The 18,860-nt window shown below is 33.0% G+C and overlaps 2 protein-coding genes across 14 annotated transcripts in view; one reads left to right on the plus strand and one right to left on the minus strand.

The window, feature by feature from the left end:
- The window catches only part of LOC143914814 (uncharacterized), a 33,663-nt gene that overhangs the window by 11,899 nt on the left and 2,904 nt on the right, over nt 1–18,860 (plus strand). The window contains exons 5-8 of one of the 2 annotated variants that reach the window (XM_077435171.1): nt 1,496–1,607; nt 1,679–1,802; nt 1,882–2,017; nt 14,076–14,126. In XM_077435171.1, coding sequence (XP_077291297.1) covers nt 1,496–1,607; nt 1,679–1,802; nt 1,882–2,017; nt 14,076–14,126 — 423 coding nt within the window. The remainder of the gene's footprint in view (nt 1–1,495; nt 1,608–1,678; nt 1,803–1,881; nt 2,018–14,075; nt 14,127–18,860) is intronic. The other variant, XM_077435181.1, reaches the window with a different exon arrangement.
- On the minus strand, nt 24–16,462 carry LOC143915211 (galectin-2). Of its 12 annotated transcripts, none has more exons than XR_013260885.1 (7): nt 16,172–16,323; nt 12,476–12,576; nt 4,268–4,423; nt 3,998–4,161; nt 3,711–3,917; nt 453–643; nt 24–345 (listed from the first exon to the last, which is right to left on the minus strand). XR_013260885.1 is itself a non-coding variant. In XM_077435747.1 (6 exons), the coding sequence occupies exons 1-5, from the start codon at nt 16,193–16,195 to the stop codon at nt 3,736–3,738; spliced, it is 615 nt and encodes a 204-aa protein (XP_077291873.1). In that variant the 5' UTR covers nt 16,196–16,318; the 3' UTR covers nt 24–643; nt 3,711–3,735. The 12 variants fall into 12 exon arrangements, 9 of the variants coding, with proteins under 9 accessions (XP_077291873.1, XP_077291926.1, XP_077291847.1 ...); XR_013260886.1 differs by having other exon boundaries at nt 3,711–3,905; nt 16,172–16,318; XR_013260890.1 differs by having other exon boundaries at nt 3,711–3,905; nt 16,194–16,290.

The following is an 18,860-nucleotide window of genomic DNA, read 5'->3' on the forward strand; positions in this document are numbered from 1 at the left end:
ACACTTATTTTATATATTTTATTGGTGTCAAAAGCTGGCAGTTACAAAATCATTCATCTGAGCAAAGTGAATAGCAACAAATCAGCAAGTATATATATGTATATGTCGTCTGATGTTTGAGTTATTATTTTTTTTTTTTTTTGAGCTAACAACACGTACTTCTGTGTTTGTCTAAACATCTTTTTTGTTGGAGCTGAATATTAAAATGTAGCAGAATCCATAAATTGATATCGAAAATGGCATATCTGAATTACATCTTTTCATCTTGAAATTGCCAGTACCGATTGTTACGGGTCATATAAAACGCTCTTGATTGTTAATTTGCTTTCTTCAATTACTTGATGTCTGATGGGAATTCGCAAAATTAGAATTAGTCATGTTGCAAAGTACTCATTTAGTATCATTAAGTTTTAATTACATATATTTTGCTCTTAAAATAGGTATATACACACCCATTTTGATTCCAGTATTGTTTCCATTTTAAATATTGATATAATTGATTTAAATTCTATTTTAGAATTCGGACAAATTAAACAGGTTTTCAACCAGTATATGTTCTTACATACATATGTATGTATGTACATAGTATTGCTATATGTTTATGCGTATGTACATTACATACATTTTAATGGTCCTCATTTTGCTGAAAGAATATAAAAATGAACTATTTTCTTATTTCTAGATTTCAAAAGTTTATAAATCCCTTCAAATTATGTCATTTAAGATAAGCATAAATATTTATTGTCCTGAAAATACTTTAAAATGGTGATTATTTAGAATTTAGACATCAGAAAGAATTATGCTTATTCTATGTATATTCCAAAAAGAACTCCAACTTGCATATACTCATACTCATTGCTGTTTAAGAAAATATTTTGGTATCAACTCAAACATAATGATAAAGTAATTTGTAAGATGGTCGTCAAACCTAATAATGACTACAATTTTGTCACATTTGATTAATATTATACTAACAAGTAATTAATCATTCTTCGGCATGCGTTTTTCTTACACAATAGCTACATAATCACATTAAAACAATAAAAGCATGATTTGTTATACTTTTTAATTGTCTCACGTTAGATTAGGTCTTATAGTTGGAGACAAGCTCTTCGTTTTTCTCATATTGGTTTTACTGGAGGAAAAATTATACCAGTATTAGAGCGGATCAATAGAGCTCTAAGACCTTTCCTTTAGAGACTATAATAAAATTCAAACAAGTGATACCTTCCTTCAAGAGTTGTTATTATATATTTATAAGGTAATTCTTACGAATAGTGAAAATAGGATTCTGAAAAATCATTGATTGATTCTTGAAATTGGGTAGCACTTCATTGAGGCTATATAATATATGAGTTTACTATTATATGTCAGTGAAATCTATAGAGTGTGTCAATATATATTGTAAATACATGTGTATATTCGTACTTACAAGCTAAATTCAATGCTAATAGCAGCCACAATAATTTGAAATAATTGTATTATTTATTTTCAGTGTCTTCAGATGAAAGCACTCTTGGTCTATTGATCATCATAACAACGAAAAAAGTTTTAGAATTAATAGAAGCCTCATATCCGAATCCTATAACGCCTCAAGAGATGGCTAGGTAAAGTAAATATCACACATCAATAGACTTTTCGTTAGGATTTTGTGAATAAAAACAAATTGTAATTTCAGTGCTCATGGTTGGTCAGAAGAAGAAGTGAACGAATGTTTTCAACAGCTCGTTCAAAGTGGAGAAATCAAGGCCGTGGAACACGGTGCTTACACGAGACACCACGAGACCGACACGCACATTCAGGTAACATCCAATTTCCATTTCCTTTTATGTGAAATTTCTCATTATGTTCAATTCTTTGAATGCCTATTTTTAACTTCAGGTTGTTAAGCAAATGCCAACAATGATATCGGCAAAGCAACCCAGCATCGCCATCATTACTGCCCTGTACTGCGAGAAACTGGCCGTAGACGCAATGGTTGACAATAAGGAGACCTTCGTCAGATACACAACAGTCGGTAAGATTCATTTACACACGAATACCAAAATAGACATTGACAGTCAAAAGTATTTGTATGAATGTATAAATTTACATAATTTTGGAATCAATGAATCTTGATTGAATTTCGTTTCGAACATCCAATTGCCTGTATTTGCTGTTGGTATACATATGTAGAGGTTCCCTCAAACACTACGGTATTTATAAAGTCATACACAATCAGGGCCGTCGAGGGAAATCCCCGGGCCCTGGGAAAAAATAATACCAAGCCCTATGACAAACTAAAATAAAGATTTTTAACACGTTCAACCTGGCGTGTACCTATAATTTTAAGTAGTAGCAGACTATAATTTTACGGTTCCACTTCATTGAGCAACCCAACACTAAAATTCCTATAAAATTCTAAAGATTTAGGGTAAAGTTATATAATGCCGTCACGCGTAATTGGGTGCCGATACGCGTGACATTGCCACCACAAGGGCAAATGTATGAAAGCATGCGCCAGGCTGAATGTGTTAATATGCGAAAAATCCTATCAGAACCATTAGAAAATACCTATATATTGGTTGTTTTATTTTAAATAATTGAATAAGAAAATTTGATATAACAGGTACGATTTCCGACACGGGGCCCTTTGTGTAGTCCGGGCCCTGGAACTTTACCCCGGCTCCCACCCCTTTCATCGGCCCTGTATACAATCAATCACTTGTGAAAATCCAAGTTTTTTTTTTCAGTTTTCATGATATAATTTTTTATATGACTCAAGATTACAAATCAAACTATTAGCCACTACCATATATTTGATATGTGTAATGGTTTGCTAATTTTACTTTATTTACAAATGTATAAAAAGTAACAATGGATAAAGTATTGGTTTTTTACTCGTTGACGGTGTTTCTCGTTAAGAAGGCTGGACACCAGCGCCTTGTCCGTACAAACGTATTACACTTCTCCCTTCCTCAATTATGGCACAAGAGAAATTATTTTTTAATATGCTATGGATATCCACCATTGGCATGCATCTGTGCTTTTATTTTTTATAGGAGCTAGGAGCCGTCAAACATTTATAAAATCGCCTCTTTTTTACACCCACGAAAAGAGTTCAGCGTGCTTATTTAACGGTCGATTTAAAAAAAAATACGCGCACAGTTGCATAGAAAATATCTTTCTCATACCGATGATGAAATTTTTTTAAAAATTGGTCCGGTTTCGGAGGAGAAAATTGGAGAATACGAAACCTCGATTTTGTCGATTTAAAATACGTATTATCTGGTTGAAGCGCAACTTTCGCATTCACTCAATATATATATATATATATATATATATATATATATATATATATATATTGTCGCATTCTCTCAATATATATATATCGAAGAAAGGAACGGCAACAAAATGAAGGTTTTGGGTGTACAGCCCTCTTAAGCCTTAACTATCAATAAAACAAAGTGAAAAAGGTTAATTTGTATATTAAAAAATATACTTATGTATCTCTTCGATAATTAACGGACATTTTAAATAACTCATAATTTATAGATCTTACAATATAATACACACGTTACAAATTATCTTATCATAGAGCAGTCTTTAATTTTTCGAACAATATTCATGTTCGCACTATTACATCAATATGCAATTTTATTTTATAGTAAATGCAGGAATCATACTTTTCAATAATATTAATTTGAATAAATATTTAAACATCAACATACGGATTTTTGCAAACGTGCAAACGATTTACGCAAATGTAATTTTCATAGAATCGATTTTTTCGATGCCATCCCATATTTGTAAATATTTAACGTCTTGTATAGGAATCTTGTGATCAAAGACGTCTATATTGTTCTCCTTGAAGTAGGTGTATATGGCGTCCTTATCGATGAATAGACTGATTTGAAAGTGTTCACCTGGAATATACGCTGGTGAAAATTTTTGTTAAAAATATATATTATAAATAACACCACCGACATGCATCATCGTAAAATAGTACGGATCATACCTGGTAATAGTTCTACTTCGTCTTTAACCTCTTCCTCTTGCCAAGTTCCCTCAATTTTGGCATTGGATATTGTTTTCATTTGTGAAAAGTGAACTTTGTAGTGGTAAGCGATATTGTGCGGTTTCTCTGTTTGATTGTGATGGCATACCAAATTTATTGAAAATCTGAAATTGATGTATAGATACTACTTATTCAACCTGTATTATTAATAATAAGAATATTAACAGTATGCAGGCATTTAATCATTAAGCAAATAAATAGTTGTCTTACACTTCGGCGTCGTCGGCTAATTTTCCTTCTATTTCTATTTTATCTCCAACATTCAGTTCTCTCGGCAAATTTGCTGAAAAGGGCCACATATTGCTGACACTTTCTGTGACGTGTTGACTATTCGGTTGTTCCCGTGGCACTGTCAATACACGCACTCTGCAATCATATATAAAATTGAAATAAAACAATAAGACATTTATGATAATTTTACAATATACAATTTATAAATTTAAAGAGGAATATGTAAGCAAAACATTACTCATTGCATTACAGAATAGTAATCATACAAATTTTTTAATATTACTCATTCCAAGACGGTAGCCAGGGGGTATATGGGGGGGGGCGTCAGCCCTCTTAATTAAAAAATAGTACTTTTTTTACATCTATTTTTGATAATCGTAATATGATCCATAAACTTTTATAAAATTGTTTTCAAAAAAAATAGCATGATTAATTAATTTGATAATTTGGTCCAAAAAAAGTCATAAAGTTATCGAAAAGTCGATTATTATATTCAACTTGACATATTCAGTGGATAAATATTTCTTTAAATTGTGCCGAAAAATATGTAAGTACCTAATATTTATACACTACCCCTAATTTACCACGAATTCTAGGAACGTATAAAAGCTTCGTTTTTTTTTGGAAAACGCTTGGAGGGGGGGGGGGTGGGGTGTTTGTTCAGTGAATAAAAAAATAATACTGTGTTTTTACTTGAAAAAAGCTGTTCAATATAACAGGAATGTTTTAAATTTTTGTATAGGAAACATTTACGTATGTTTACATTCAAAATGCATCAGTGATGAATTTGAAATGAATAAAAAGGGTAAATTTGAAATAAAAAAGGGCCGATTTGAAATAAAAAAGGGTCGATATGAAATGAAAAAGGGTCAATTGGAAAATAAAAAATGGTCAATTTGATATAAAAAAGTGTCAATTTGGAATGAAAAGCCTATATTATATACATCTTGATAGAGAAAATACGCCATAACAAGATTAAAACAAGGGTTATAGTTTCAAGGGCAGGGCTTTTTTTGAAAAAAAGGTGCGGAACGCACTACTTATTAAGCTTTTACCAAAGAAAATTATATTTAAATGAAATTTAAGGCAGCTTTTCATATACCACTAAAACATAAAAAATTAAACAAAATTGTAAAATTATATCATATTGTTAAAATTGTATACTGTAAAATTATAAAATTTTCACGCGCCAAATTCAAATTCATCCATATTTCGTCCTCTTCATAAGGACACCGTATTTTATCATTTTGGCTGACTATATAAATATGGACTGTGATTAATTGAATATTGTTTCGTCTAATAAAAATATATCTTAGCTGCCAACACCTATTTATTTAACCGCTTAGCTGCCCAAAGCGCCTTAAGGCGCAAACAGCCGTATTTATTATACGCTCAGCGCGTCGGCTGGGCGTCTAAGCGGTTGAGGGTCAGGTTAGGTTAGGTTAAGTTAGGGTTGGGCTAAACTAACTCGTTCAACTTTTCAAGTCATTTTGAATGATGATTAATGAATTTTTTACCAACCCAATTGACAAAAAAAAAATGGAAAGTGAATGGAATGTTCTATTTTCTAATAATACCTGTACACATTGAAAGCGTACTGTATTGTGAAACACTAAATTCCGAATAATATTTTATTGAACAAGTATTTATAGGTACCTGATAGGAATGCGATCACGCGTGGTAATAGTGTGATAAAATTGGTTCACTTGCACTGGAATTCGATAACATATGTAAATAAATTGCAAAAACTCGTTAGTTACACAGATCTCAATGCCGGATCATGTTCATTGACCGACTGAACGACCGGATTCGTTCACCGGGTTATTTATTGAACTTGGCTCGTCAATGACGCATTCTCTGAGCATACCAAACCGTGGTGCGCGTAATACACATGCCTAGTATTATAAATCGGCGACGACCCAGACGATACTAGACTGTACATATGTACATACAGATACTAGACTGAGTTTCAAGTGGCAGATACCATGCGAAAAGGGTCGTGGACTAAAAATCAATACCTACATACATACAATGTCTATGCATGTATGGACTTGCCTTAGAATTTCTCAGAATTGCTTATTCGGTTGATTCTCGAGGTTAGGGAGCACTGTATCTGTATCCTATTATATACTGTGGCGTTACTGAGAATTATTAAGATTTGGCATTATTTATTTTCATCTGACTAACCGGCAATTTCTCATCGCTTCACGCAATATCTGATCTGACATTCGAATAATTGTCAATTAACCCTCGGACTTTCGCGAATGACTGTTGAAAGTTAAATCACTCTGTCGCAGTGTTTCTTATATTGTATAGTCTATATACATATATATAAAAATGAATGTCTGTGTGTGTGTGTCTCGAATAGGCTCCTAAGCCACTGAAGCGATTACGATGGAACTTTCAGGATTTGTTGTATGCATGTCCGGGAAGATTACTGTGAAAAAAAAACGGGAAAAACGGGAATGAGTGTCATTCGCTATAATTTCAAATGTTTTCGCGTCGCGACCATGGTGTTCACTGCCTGCGTTGTTCCGAAAAATGGGAACGGGAAAAGGAACGGGAACAGGAACGGGAACGGGAATTGCATGCGTTTTTGTGGCATTGCAACGCATGCAGGGTTCAGCTAGTATATGTATTATACATATGTAGTATATTTGTAGCGGTATAATTTCAAATCAAAGCTATTTGCGCAAATATAAATGTAGGTATATATGTACTTCAATGGTTATTTCATGCCTGATAGCATCCCATTAGATGATAAACCAGTAGACGTAGTAAATAATTGTTTATATCTAGGTCAAATAATTGACATGTCTGGTAGTAAAGATGAAGAGATAAAGAGACGTATGAAATTAGGATGGAGTGCATTTGGACGGATTAATGCTGTTTTTAAATAAAAAATGCCACTCTGCCTGAAGAAAAAGATCTTCGATCAATGCGTTTTGCCAGTGATGACGTATGGATGTAAAACTTGGACACTGAACGCCAAGATGCTACATAAAATCCAATGGACTCAAAGAAGTATGGAACGTTGTATGCTTGGCATAACGAGGAAGGACAGGAAGCGGAACACGTGGGTGAGAATCATGACAAGGGTAGTGGACACAGTGGATAGAGTGAAGAGATTAAAATGGCAATGGGCGGGCCACGTGGCTAGAAGAATGGACGAAAGGTGGACAAAATAAGTGCTTGAATGGTACCCGAGAGAATGCAAAAGAGTAAAAGGAAGACCGTAGGGAAGATGGGTGGACGAAATTAGGAAAATGTGCGGGGTGAGATGGATGATAGTTGCGCAAAACAGAGACGAGTGGAAGCGTGTTGGAGAGGCCTTCATCCAGCAGTGGATGGTGAATGGCTGTAAATGATGATGATATACTTCAACAATTTTAAAATAAATATTTAAATATGTATGTATATCTGCACTGATACATAGCTATTACAAGATATGTATGTGTCTAAAAATCAAGGTTTTGTTATTATGAAACTTTTCTTTGTGAATAATTTGTTACAACGAAAAAAGTGCGCCGCATATAAAATTGTTTTGCAAAGTATATATGCATTTTATTGTTCCACGTGCAATATGCACCGCAAGTAATTTTTATAAGGAAACTAGTGGTGCTACCCGGCTTCGCTCTGTATATGGAAATTAAATGAAAACCATGATAAAAATCTTCATTTGTATTTTTATTAAATTTATTTGAATCGAAAAAAAATAATATTATTTAATGACCGACCAGTCGCAAACGTCTTTGACCAATATAGCCAATCAGAAACGAGTTACAGACGCCGTTTCGGTTTTATATGTAAGAATATAAGATAAAATCTTTAGAAAAAAAAAAAGAATTAAGGCCTAAAACCTTTACAAATTTTACACATTGAATTCGAATATGACAATAATTTTTGTTGGCTTGATGTCGTGTGAGAGGAATGAGCGTTTTTAGGTTAGGTTTTTGGCTTTTGCAGTATTTTATTTGAAATGTAGTATTTATGTGCTAAAAGTGAGTATTGAAATCAATGGTTTTTCTATTGATTGTGATTTTTTATTCTTTAAAACATTTATAATTAATGATCTAGCAAATTTTAAAAGTAAAAAAAATATATATATTTTTTAAACATGTAATACTATGAGCTAACTGCGCTAATTTTTATTCTTTTTGACACTAAATACTAGAAACATTTTTGTTTATTATTATTACAATTATGTATTTAACAAGTTGCAACGGTTGCACGTGGTCTGAAGATTGAGTATCGCTGTATCGATAATCTCATACTGTTTACGGTCTATTTATAGTAAATTTTTCAAATAGCTAATATAATGAACTTTTTTTTTAAACGAGGATGCGTCAAACGGCTCACACGTCATCACACATTACACTTTAATAGTATTGTTTGTAAATTGGATATACAAGTAATACATTTCAGGATATCCGGCATATATGTACATACAGTGGCGGACTGGGACTGAAATCAGTGCATGCCAGGAGTCAAAGGGGGCCCCCACCCAGGGTTAAAAAAATTTGTCCCCCCCCCCCCATATGACAAAATTTTCTTCTTTCGATCACGCTAAAAATCAAGGGCAAAAAATAAATAAAATTTTCAAAAATGGGAATAAACAAATTTAGGTACAAGAAAAATGGCAAAAGCAAAATAGATCCATAAATTACATTGTATATTTCGTTTTAATCCTTATCATATAATGCATCATAAAAGAATGCGGCATAAAAGCGGCTTTTACTTTCGGTAGAAAACAATCAGGGACGTCATTTCAGCTTTTTCTTGGGGGGGCAGGCAAAGATTGGTCAAATTGAGTTTTTTTTCAAAAAATCTTTTTTATATCGGAATAAAAATGGAAAATATAAAATATGAAAAAATTAAGCTTATTTTTGAAAAAATAATTAGAAAAAAATATTATGTAAAAAGTCAAAAAAGCGCCGCAGGCGAAAATTTTTTTCCAAAAATCTTCACATGGTTAACAAACATCGACCATCAAAATGTATCACTATATCAAAAAATATACGAACATTCGGAAAAATAAACGATACATATCTGTTTTTGAGACAAAATAAAGTAAAGGGGACCTTTCTAACGATTCGCTCCATGGGATGAACAATTTCTAAGAATGTTACTAATGGCATACCACTTAAAAACCAAAATATACTTGCTTCAAAATAATAAAATCTTTTTTTTTTCAAAGCACATAGCAGCGATTATTTTATTAGTTACCCAAAAGTAACATATGTACATAAGAAATAAACGCAGCATTCATAGATCCATAGTATCCCATTAATCATTAAATCCATAATATTTTCTAAATTCACACTATTCCTTAATTTAGGGGGGCGAGTGCCCCCCCAAATTATCCCTGAAAACAAAAAATGCATAATATTTTCAATTAATGTTAATCGAAAATCAGGATTTTGGGGAGGGGGCCCCTATCCTATGTTTCTATATACATGGATTTGTCTAGATTAGGAATAGATTTAATATTCGGAAACTGTTTAAAATTGTGTATTTAAATCTTACTATATCGTCGAAGTATAATCAAATGTTATTTTGAAAGTATGTATGAAGTAAATTTAAATCGCTGGTTGATGATGAATCGTCCTATCAAAATTGTTTTAAGCAATTCAGTTTATATTATTCAGGGAAATTTGTTTATTCCCATTTTTATTTCAGTAGGTAGTTGTTACATAGGTATTGGTATATGCATAATATTGAGGTTGGAAATGGGCCCAGTAAAAGGGCCCACGCAAATGTTGAAACTTACATTTCAAGCCTAATAAAAAAAGTTAACCGATCCTTGGGCTGTTAAAGCAGGCATTAGTTGTTTGTGTATATCGTAAGAAATTTGTTTTGTTGAAATACCCAAACTCTAGGTCCCAAAGTGCAATATCCTATAAATTTTTACACACGTGAAATAGTTAAATTAAAAAGTTATTTAATTTTACTGAGGGCCCATATTTTCTAACGGATAGTGGGGCCCACATGCCATCGGGCATGTACGCTTGTATGGCCAGTCCGCCACTGTGTACATACGTATATGAATGCATTTTAGATTAGATTTATCTATATACAACAGTGCGATTAGTAGATAAAATATTAAGGAAAATATATTTCGTAGAATCACAATATGTATCATATGAATTACATTTAACATAAACTCGGCCAATATTTACTTGAGACGTAAAGTAAATATTGGCGAGTTTTATTTTATTACTTAACTAAAAGTATTCTCAAAAAATTTAAAAAACTTTTGAAACATTTTCCATCAACGAATTTGTAATGTTAAACTTTCCATGTATTATACATTGTATAAAAGTATCGCTTTTGAATAGTAATGTGTGTGGTCATTGAAAACAATTCTCAGGTTATTGTGCTCCATTCGGAAAACAATGTGTTATAAATTTAATTATGTTGCTAACCACAAGATGACCACTACTATTCTTCTATTACTATAATAATCATTTCCCGGTACATCCTTGACTATTTTCATATTACTAAATTTAGCACTATTGTAATGTAGGCGAAAATTAAGTGGTGTTTGCTTTTTGACAGTTTCTTCAAAATATGTAGTTTCATGACGCGGTTTACCTGGAATAGAATAGTATCTAGTTACTCATTCATTTTCATACTACGACTATGACAATTGAATAGATAACAAAATCTAAAATGGAAGTCCCCTATTTTTATCGAATAAGGGGACAATTTAAATGCGCATTTATCGTGAGCATTTCATATAATTTGTGTGAATTAAAAAAATATTATACCATTTGAAAATGTAAATGTACAATTTAGAAATAATTTCGCACATATTAAAAAATAGTAAAGAATCATAATTAGATTATAAGACTTAAGACCTCTAGTAAATAGTTTTATAGCGGGCATTTGATAAGCTACTTTCACAACAGAAAAAATATAAAGCAACCTAAAATGAATGAAATGCGCATTGACGCTGAGCATTAAAAATCTCGCATACACATAACATATGTAGGATCGTTAACGTCTCAACTGGCAACCGTCCAAATAGCCCCACTTTGTACATATGTATATAATAGGTAACTCGCGAGCTAAGAATTTGTGAATTCAACTGCAAATTTGCTGTAGTTAAAAATCACGAGAGTTTTTCAATTCTAACTTTATCTGCGGACTTTTTAATTGTTTAATGATCGATTTTTTTTATTTCATACTACAAATGAAATATTGCTCAATGTAACATTTTTTGTTTAACAGTAATATATTTATTAAATGCGCAATTTCTTTTATTCTAATGCGCAAATGATTCGTTCTAAGGAGCAAAGTTTTTTTTAAATGCACAATTAAATCGTACCCAGTGTACATATAATAATAAGAATACGTGTGTTTTGTTATTTGTTGACGTTCGATCGATGCATAATTGTAAAGAAAATGATGAAGAATTGAATATTTCAAATTCATATCCTTTACAGTATAGGCTATAAATACTACATATATTTACATATGTACATAATTGTGGAATTTTTGAATCTTAATCATGAAAACATGCATCGAAATGCTCAAGGATAATGCTACATTGATGCCATTAGCAAACATATGATGATGCAGTTTGCATTATATAAGACTGAGTAATTAATCTATTTATAGTTTATTGAACTATAAAACAACTGCGAAGGCAAACCAGAATTCAATCAATGTGATAACAATATGTTTTGATTGCTTCCATGCATTTTTTTATTTGGGAGGCGTTGAATAATGACCGGTAAAAGGGGGGGGGGGGGGTTAATTGAGTCAGTAGGACTAAGAAACACTGGTTTGATTGATTTGAAGTGATTTTCGGGATTCATTAATAACTTAAGAAATTGAGATTGTCCTGATTTATCAACTTCCGAGCCAACTCGTTCTCTTGCCAAAAGTTTGACGAAAGTGTGGTTATTATATTTCAAGAGTATAAAATTGCTTCGATGAAGATGAAATCATATGGAGTTTTTTCATATTTGAAAATATCTACCAGTTCTATTGTCGATTTTTTGCTTTAAAAATCCAACAGATGCGACTGGGCCCGGTGTGTATTCAGATGTATTAAAGTGTAACCAATATGTAGATGTTGTAATTACATTTTATTGGACAATAATTCAACTACTATGTATACAAATGTATTAACATTTTACATGTATATTACTATAATTATATACCATTTAATGAACTCACATAGCGCTGGCTTTGTTTCCCATGTTCACCAGCTTGATCAGGAGCGATGCTACAGTCAAACACAAACTTCCTCCAGCAGAAGTACGCAAATTCCTCGAATTCTGCGGAAAAAAAGTAAAAACATGAATTTAAAATGCGTTAACGCCACCGATAACAATCATCGTTGACTAATCTCCGAGTCACGCATATGGTTTTGGATTATGCGCCTTTCAAGATAAGAAGACTTCAGTTACAAAACTTCAGCGCACGAGTAAAAATTCATTCCATTAAATTTTCCAAATAACTGATAGGTCATGCAAGTCTTGGTTATGAAGTCTGAGAGAAAGACAACGAGAAGGGGTGTGAAGAGATGCGTAGAATTTGTCTATATTTGGATACCACTAATTATTCTTATTGTGAAACAATTATTTTCTTCTGTGAAAATGGTTTCGACTAGTGTGCATATAGTGAAGCGATAAGAACAATTTACATACAATATATTATGTACATATGTACATTAGATTGACCCTGAAAAAGTCTTTTTTTTTAATCTTGCCTTTTCAAGCTTAAAAGGGCTGGACACCAGCGCCTTGTCCATACAAACGTATTACACTTCTCCCTTCCTCAATTATGGCACTAGAGAAATTATTTTTTAATATGCTATGGATATTCACCATTGGCATGCATCTGTGTTTTTATTTTTTTATGTTATTTTTTATAGGAGCTAGGAGTCGCCAAACATCTATAAAATCGCCTCTTTTTTACACCCACGAAAAGAGTGCAGCGTGCTTATTTAAAGGTCGATTTAAAAAAAAATACGCCCATAGTTGCACAGAAAATATCTTTCTCATACCGATGATGATTTTTTTTTAAAAATTGGTCCAGTTTTGGAGGAGAAAATAGGAGAATACGAAACCTCGATTTGGTCGATTTAAAATACGCATTATCTGGTCGAAGCGAAACTGTCGCATTCACTCAATATATATATATTGATATATATTGTCGCATTCACTCAATATATATATCGAAGAAAAGAACGGCAACAAAATTAAGGTTTCGGGTGTACAGCCCTCTTAAGACAGATTTTTTTTTATTATTATTCCGCATACTATGGTGGAACGATAGTTTCCTTAATCGAAAAGAGCATCAGAACTTACATATATCCGAATAGTTGTAAATCTCCGCCCAGATCAAGCGTCCACGTCTGATTGGTCGATGAGTGTTGATCGCTTATTGGCCGAAATGCGCCGCTCGTTCATAGGCCGTTAAGCATCGATCGTTGATTGGTCGATAAGCACTGTTCGTCCGATAGATGCGTATATCCAATTATACGACAAAAATATTTCATCGCAATTGGATAATCGAAAATATTAAATCAAAAATAAACGCAAAATTAAAAGCTGCTTCATCGTCATCGATTTTTGTTCGTCATTTTGGATTTTTTTTAATAGCTCTATTATTATCAAAGCGGATCCGTCGTCTCGTTGATGGGTTGACCATAATATTATATACACATGTTATAGATAACTATCTATAAAAAACATAACGAGATCCTTTTTAGTTTTTTTTATCTTCAGATATTTTTTATGTTTTATTTATTTTTTTGTTTTAATATCGCAAGGTTCTACAAGTGTCTCGAACGGTGGCGAAGTGTCCAGATCTACCAGATTTGGTAAGCAGTTACCGCACCAACGCAAATCAACGTTTCTTGTGTCATCACATTTTTGGTTTCAAATTGACATCTTATGCACACATATGAATCACGCTTTTTTTTTCGAGTTTTTGTCATTTTGCGATATAATTATTTGTGTTTTGCATTATAAATGCATATATTCAAGTTGGATTTTTTAATTGTATATCATACATGTCATTTGTTTTGGATAATTTTGTGCTTATTTTCGTGGTGGAGGAATTGTTTTGTTTGTTTCGTTTGTTACTGTGAAAGATTTTACATACAAAAACTTTGTCGATTTACAACGATACTTCCCATTCATGTTAAATATACTAAATATTGACGTAACTTACACGGGTATACAAATTTTGTCAAGGTCTGTTATCATCACCTGTGTTTTTAGACGATAAATACGTGTATTGTCTTGACCTCGCTGATGTCACGCCTTCGACATCATCACCTTAGTCTTCATTTTTGTATAATATAATAGATCTCGCCAACTGTAAACGTCGACTCGTAATGGTTTTGACGATACCAGAATAGTTATACAGAAATGCCATTAAAGCAAAATGTATTTTTCATTACTTATGCACTTACGCAATTGACCTTCTTGATTATGCAACATACTTTTACACACATTTGCATTCTCTGCTCTACTGACTTGCAATTTGAATTTGTATTTTATGCACCGATTGATATTCACGCGTGATTTATTGATAGTGTGCTTCTTTCCTTATAGCTCGTTTTATAAAAAAAAATACACGATTCCTATTGGTCAGCCATAATATTATGGCGATTACGATCGCGTATGCTAGATTCATAATAATGCTCATCGACCTATAAGAATCAAAAGAATCATGACGTATGTATTGTTAGATTTCTAAAGCTTGATAGTTTATTATTAGATGTAGAACCTGAGAGTTTGCTAGTGGAATAACAGAGCCACATTTTGTTCATTTACATATTATTCAAGTAGAACATATTAAACTATGTGGTAATAAATACGACAGCTATTGATACAATAACAGTTATACATATTTTATATAAGATATGACACTAGTCATTGTCACTTGGATTAAAATAATATACATAAGTACATTTAACATTAATTGACATTAAATTAATACTTATATTGCTATCAGTTAGTAGTGAACAGTAATATCATTGAGGGCAAAAATGATACTCACTCAGTACTCAGTATTGTTACAGGGTTTTTATTTTTTAACTTTAAAATCCAAGTGGTTAACGATTTTAATGTTTTCCATAGTCTAGTTTATTTTCCAGGTCGAAACTATTCTACATATAATGTTTTATTAAATACTATGATTTGCGGACGAAAAATGGGATGGGATATCTTTAACTCATCATATTTATTTGTTATCGCGTTTTTGTTGCTTCTTCAGGGATCAATAGCCAGAGAGATGTAATAAGAATAGAGGGGCCCTTACGAATAAATAATTGTTGTCAATTTTACGCGGTACGTCTCTATAAATACGCTACATCGCACGGAATATAATCGGATCAATTTACTTATAAAAATGTATCCCATGTTGTTTATTGTGTGTTTTTGAATGTATTATGCAATTTTTACCGATGCTTGTCCATCTTGCGAGTAATATAAACAAACAGAGAAGTTTTTATCGGACATACGTCGAGCACCAAGAGTAAAATACGCTGATGCTAAAATTATTTAGATCTGTCCGTGGTCAGAATGTCACTTGACAACAATATAACACCTAAAGCCACTTCTATTAATATTACATTTCTCTGTCAATAGCAGATTTTTTGTGGATTTGGATAAAAATAGGAGCATGTATGGAATGAGTAAACATGTCATAGATGTTTTCAGAGGAGATGATTATGTTACAGTTGAATTTTTGACTTTAGATATCTACGGTACGTGAGTCATCTCGGAATGCTTGGCGCTTACGTATATACATACAAAGATTGTTTATTTATTTGAATACCTACATATTCGTAATTCGACGTGGCGTTTAAAATGTGCGTGGGAGTGTTGAATTGTGGAATCGGTGAATTGTTCGTACCTGATGTGGTGGATTGACGTACATGAAATGGTGGCGTGGCGTGCAAGTGCAAGTTCAAGATGTGCTATTCGAGACGTTCCAAACAGATGACTGCCAAATGCCAGCTACTCGGCTGTTCTGCTGCTAGCTGCTCTGTTGTTAGAACCGGCACTTGGAGGGGAGCGCAAAAGCCTACATTTATTAGATATATCCATCTATGTAGAAATTCTGAACCAGTTTTTATTAAATGCTTCGAGCCGTGCTATCTCTTTCACGCTAGTCTTGTTCGCTTCCACTTATGAGACTTTTGCTACTTTATTTTTATAACAATTCGCAAAGACGTTTTATTTTGTAAGGAAGGTTTGTCCATCCACAGTCCTGATGCAATATTTTATTTTATTGTTACAATCAATATACACTCGTCATTACAGATCGCTCCAATGCGACGTCAGAAATACAATAATACATATATACAATCAGAATACATAGCATATAACAATTAATCAGTACAGAAATAATAATCATAGAGACATCTATGGATTATTTTTAGATTTTTGTGTACAATTTTTATACATATAATAAACACGAAATTATAGAGATGTCTATAGAGATATCTATAGATTTCAGATTACTGTGCATAATTTTTACAAATTATACACACAGATTTTGTGACAACAGGAAATGATCTAATACCAATTTTCAGGAACCGTTTCAACAATGATCAGATAAAATTGGCAAACTCTGATAGAGAAACGATCGATTTGGAGTCACAAAACCCCCAAACCTAACCAGCAGTTTGTCGAGGACTCCAAGCTTCGACCTCAGTGGTGCTAAATATATACGCTACCATTAAGCCAAACTGCTGGCTTAAGTAGGTTAACTCAAAAATCATCGTCGCTAAATATAGCTAAGAGATCATTGAAGAGTCTTAACACTACCTGCTGGATATGGTATTTGGAAAAGAATTTTCACTTAATTCCCTCCCTACAGCAATGCTATATATTTTTATCCTTGAATCTTTAACATATTTAATTCTAGGAATGATTAGTCTTATTCATATGCACAAAAAACAAGTCTCACTTAGCTGAAAAAAATTTTAACTAGTTAACAAAAATTTTAACACTGCTATTTTTATTTGTTATGTTAACTAGTTTAAATTTTTTTCAGCGAATCAGTCAACGAATTTTGTACTTATGTATATTTTACAGTCGAAGTGTATTTTCAGCGCTCCGCTACAAATGCGGCTGCATGCTCATTTCGCTGCATTCATACTTTTGTCTCGATTTTTGCCTTTTTAAACTTGCCAGAAAGATCCAACTCAATTTTAATAATTGCCAATCATCAATGCACATCGAAATGTCATCTGCGCAAACCAATGAATATCTCGTCTTTCGTACATGCTTAAATTAAAACAGTCGCGAATTTCGTCGAGACGTCAAATACCGAAGTACAGCCGCGTCGTTTGCAGCGATTTGTAGCAAACCCATTTTCAGTTGTAGTATATTTATTCCAACTAACGTTTTAGGTCATTCACATTCGAATACAATTCAACTAGTAAATTATATCTCTACAAGCGCAAATACACTTTCAACAGTGTGCGTCAGTTGTAATATAACCAGTGCCAGCCTTACACCCGATGGCGCCCTCGGGCAATTTTTTCTAAACACCCTTAGAAAGAACTTTCGCCTTTGGCGCTCTAATCTAAAATTTTTAATGGCTTTTGGCGTTCTAATTTTAAATTTTAAAGCGCCTTTAGCGCATCGTTTGGCGCCCTCGGGCGCCGCCCGACCTAGCCCCCCCTAAAACCGGCACTGAATATAACAGTCGAGTTTTAACAGTTCTAATGTTTTACGAATGCTTAATAATTCAATAATGCGTTAATATTTACTAGGTATTACGAACAAAGGTAGTGAGTAAAGTGACTTTCCAATACAATTTACTAATTGAGTGATGTTTTCACAAAAACCTAACCTCTCCATCTAACCTGGTACCAACTTATAGTTGAATTGTATTTTCAGTTGTAATATATTTTGATCAGTTGAAATGTAATTCGCTATATGAATCAATTTACGTGGGTTAGACGGAATATATTCCAACTAGTCAAAATCGATGCGGTGCAAACGATCGACAAGCGCCAGACAGACTGAACCACAGATTAACGACACGTGTACCTTATACGTGCGCACTGCTCGCACTTACACTAAGCGAAATCTACTCGAAGTCCCGACATACACCTACCCTGTATACGTTCTGTGCTTCTGATACTTTAGTTCCGAATTTTGCCTTATTAAACTCGCCAGAAAGATCCAACTCAATTTTAATAATTGCGTCTGTGCACATCGAAAGGTTACTCGTCATCTGATGTGCAATCTATCATTCGTGAAGTCGACAATTGCGTTTAAAGCAGCCATCCAGTTAATCTGTGGTTCAGTCTATCTGGCGCGTGTTGATCGTTTGCACCAAACCCGTAAATTGTAGGTCTGTAAGGGATTCAATGTTCATGATTTTTAATTACAAAGTATAGTTCTGTAGCAGGTTGATAACCAATAACCAAACTCAGTCAAAATATATTACAACTGGATGATACACATCAACTGTAACAATTGTACATTTGTACACTTCAACTGTAACAACAAAAAAATTGTTTTCAGCAAAGAGGTCGCTCTAATTTATATGCAAATTTATTTCTTATAGTTTTAAAAATGAGTTT

The sequence above is a fragment of the Arctopsyche grandis genome, chromosome 1, assembly GCF_051622035.1.
Source record: "Arctopsyche grandis isolate Sample6627 chromosome 1, ASM5162203v2, whole genome shotgun sequence".
Lineage (NCBI taxonomy): Eukaryota > Metazoa > Arthropoda > Insecta > Trichoptera > Hydropsychidae > Arctopsyche > Arctopsyche grandis.

Coding starts and splice junctions, on each gene's coding strand:
- LOC143915211 (XM_077435721.1), bottom strand. CDS start 16,195: ATGTACGTCAATCCACCACATCAG. Junction 4,162..4,267: donor TTAGCCGACGACGCCGAAGT/GTAAGACAACTA, acceptor CATCAATTTCAG/ATTTTCAATAAATTTGGTAT. Junction 3,918..3,997: donor CGAAGTAGAACTATTACCAG/GTATGATCCGTA, acceptor AATTTTCACCAG/CGTATATTCCAGGTGAACAC.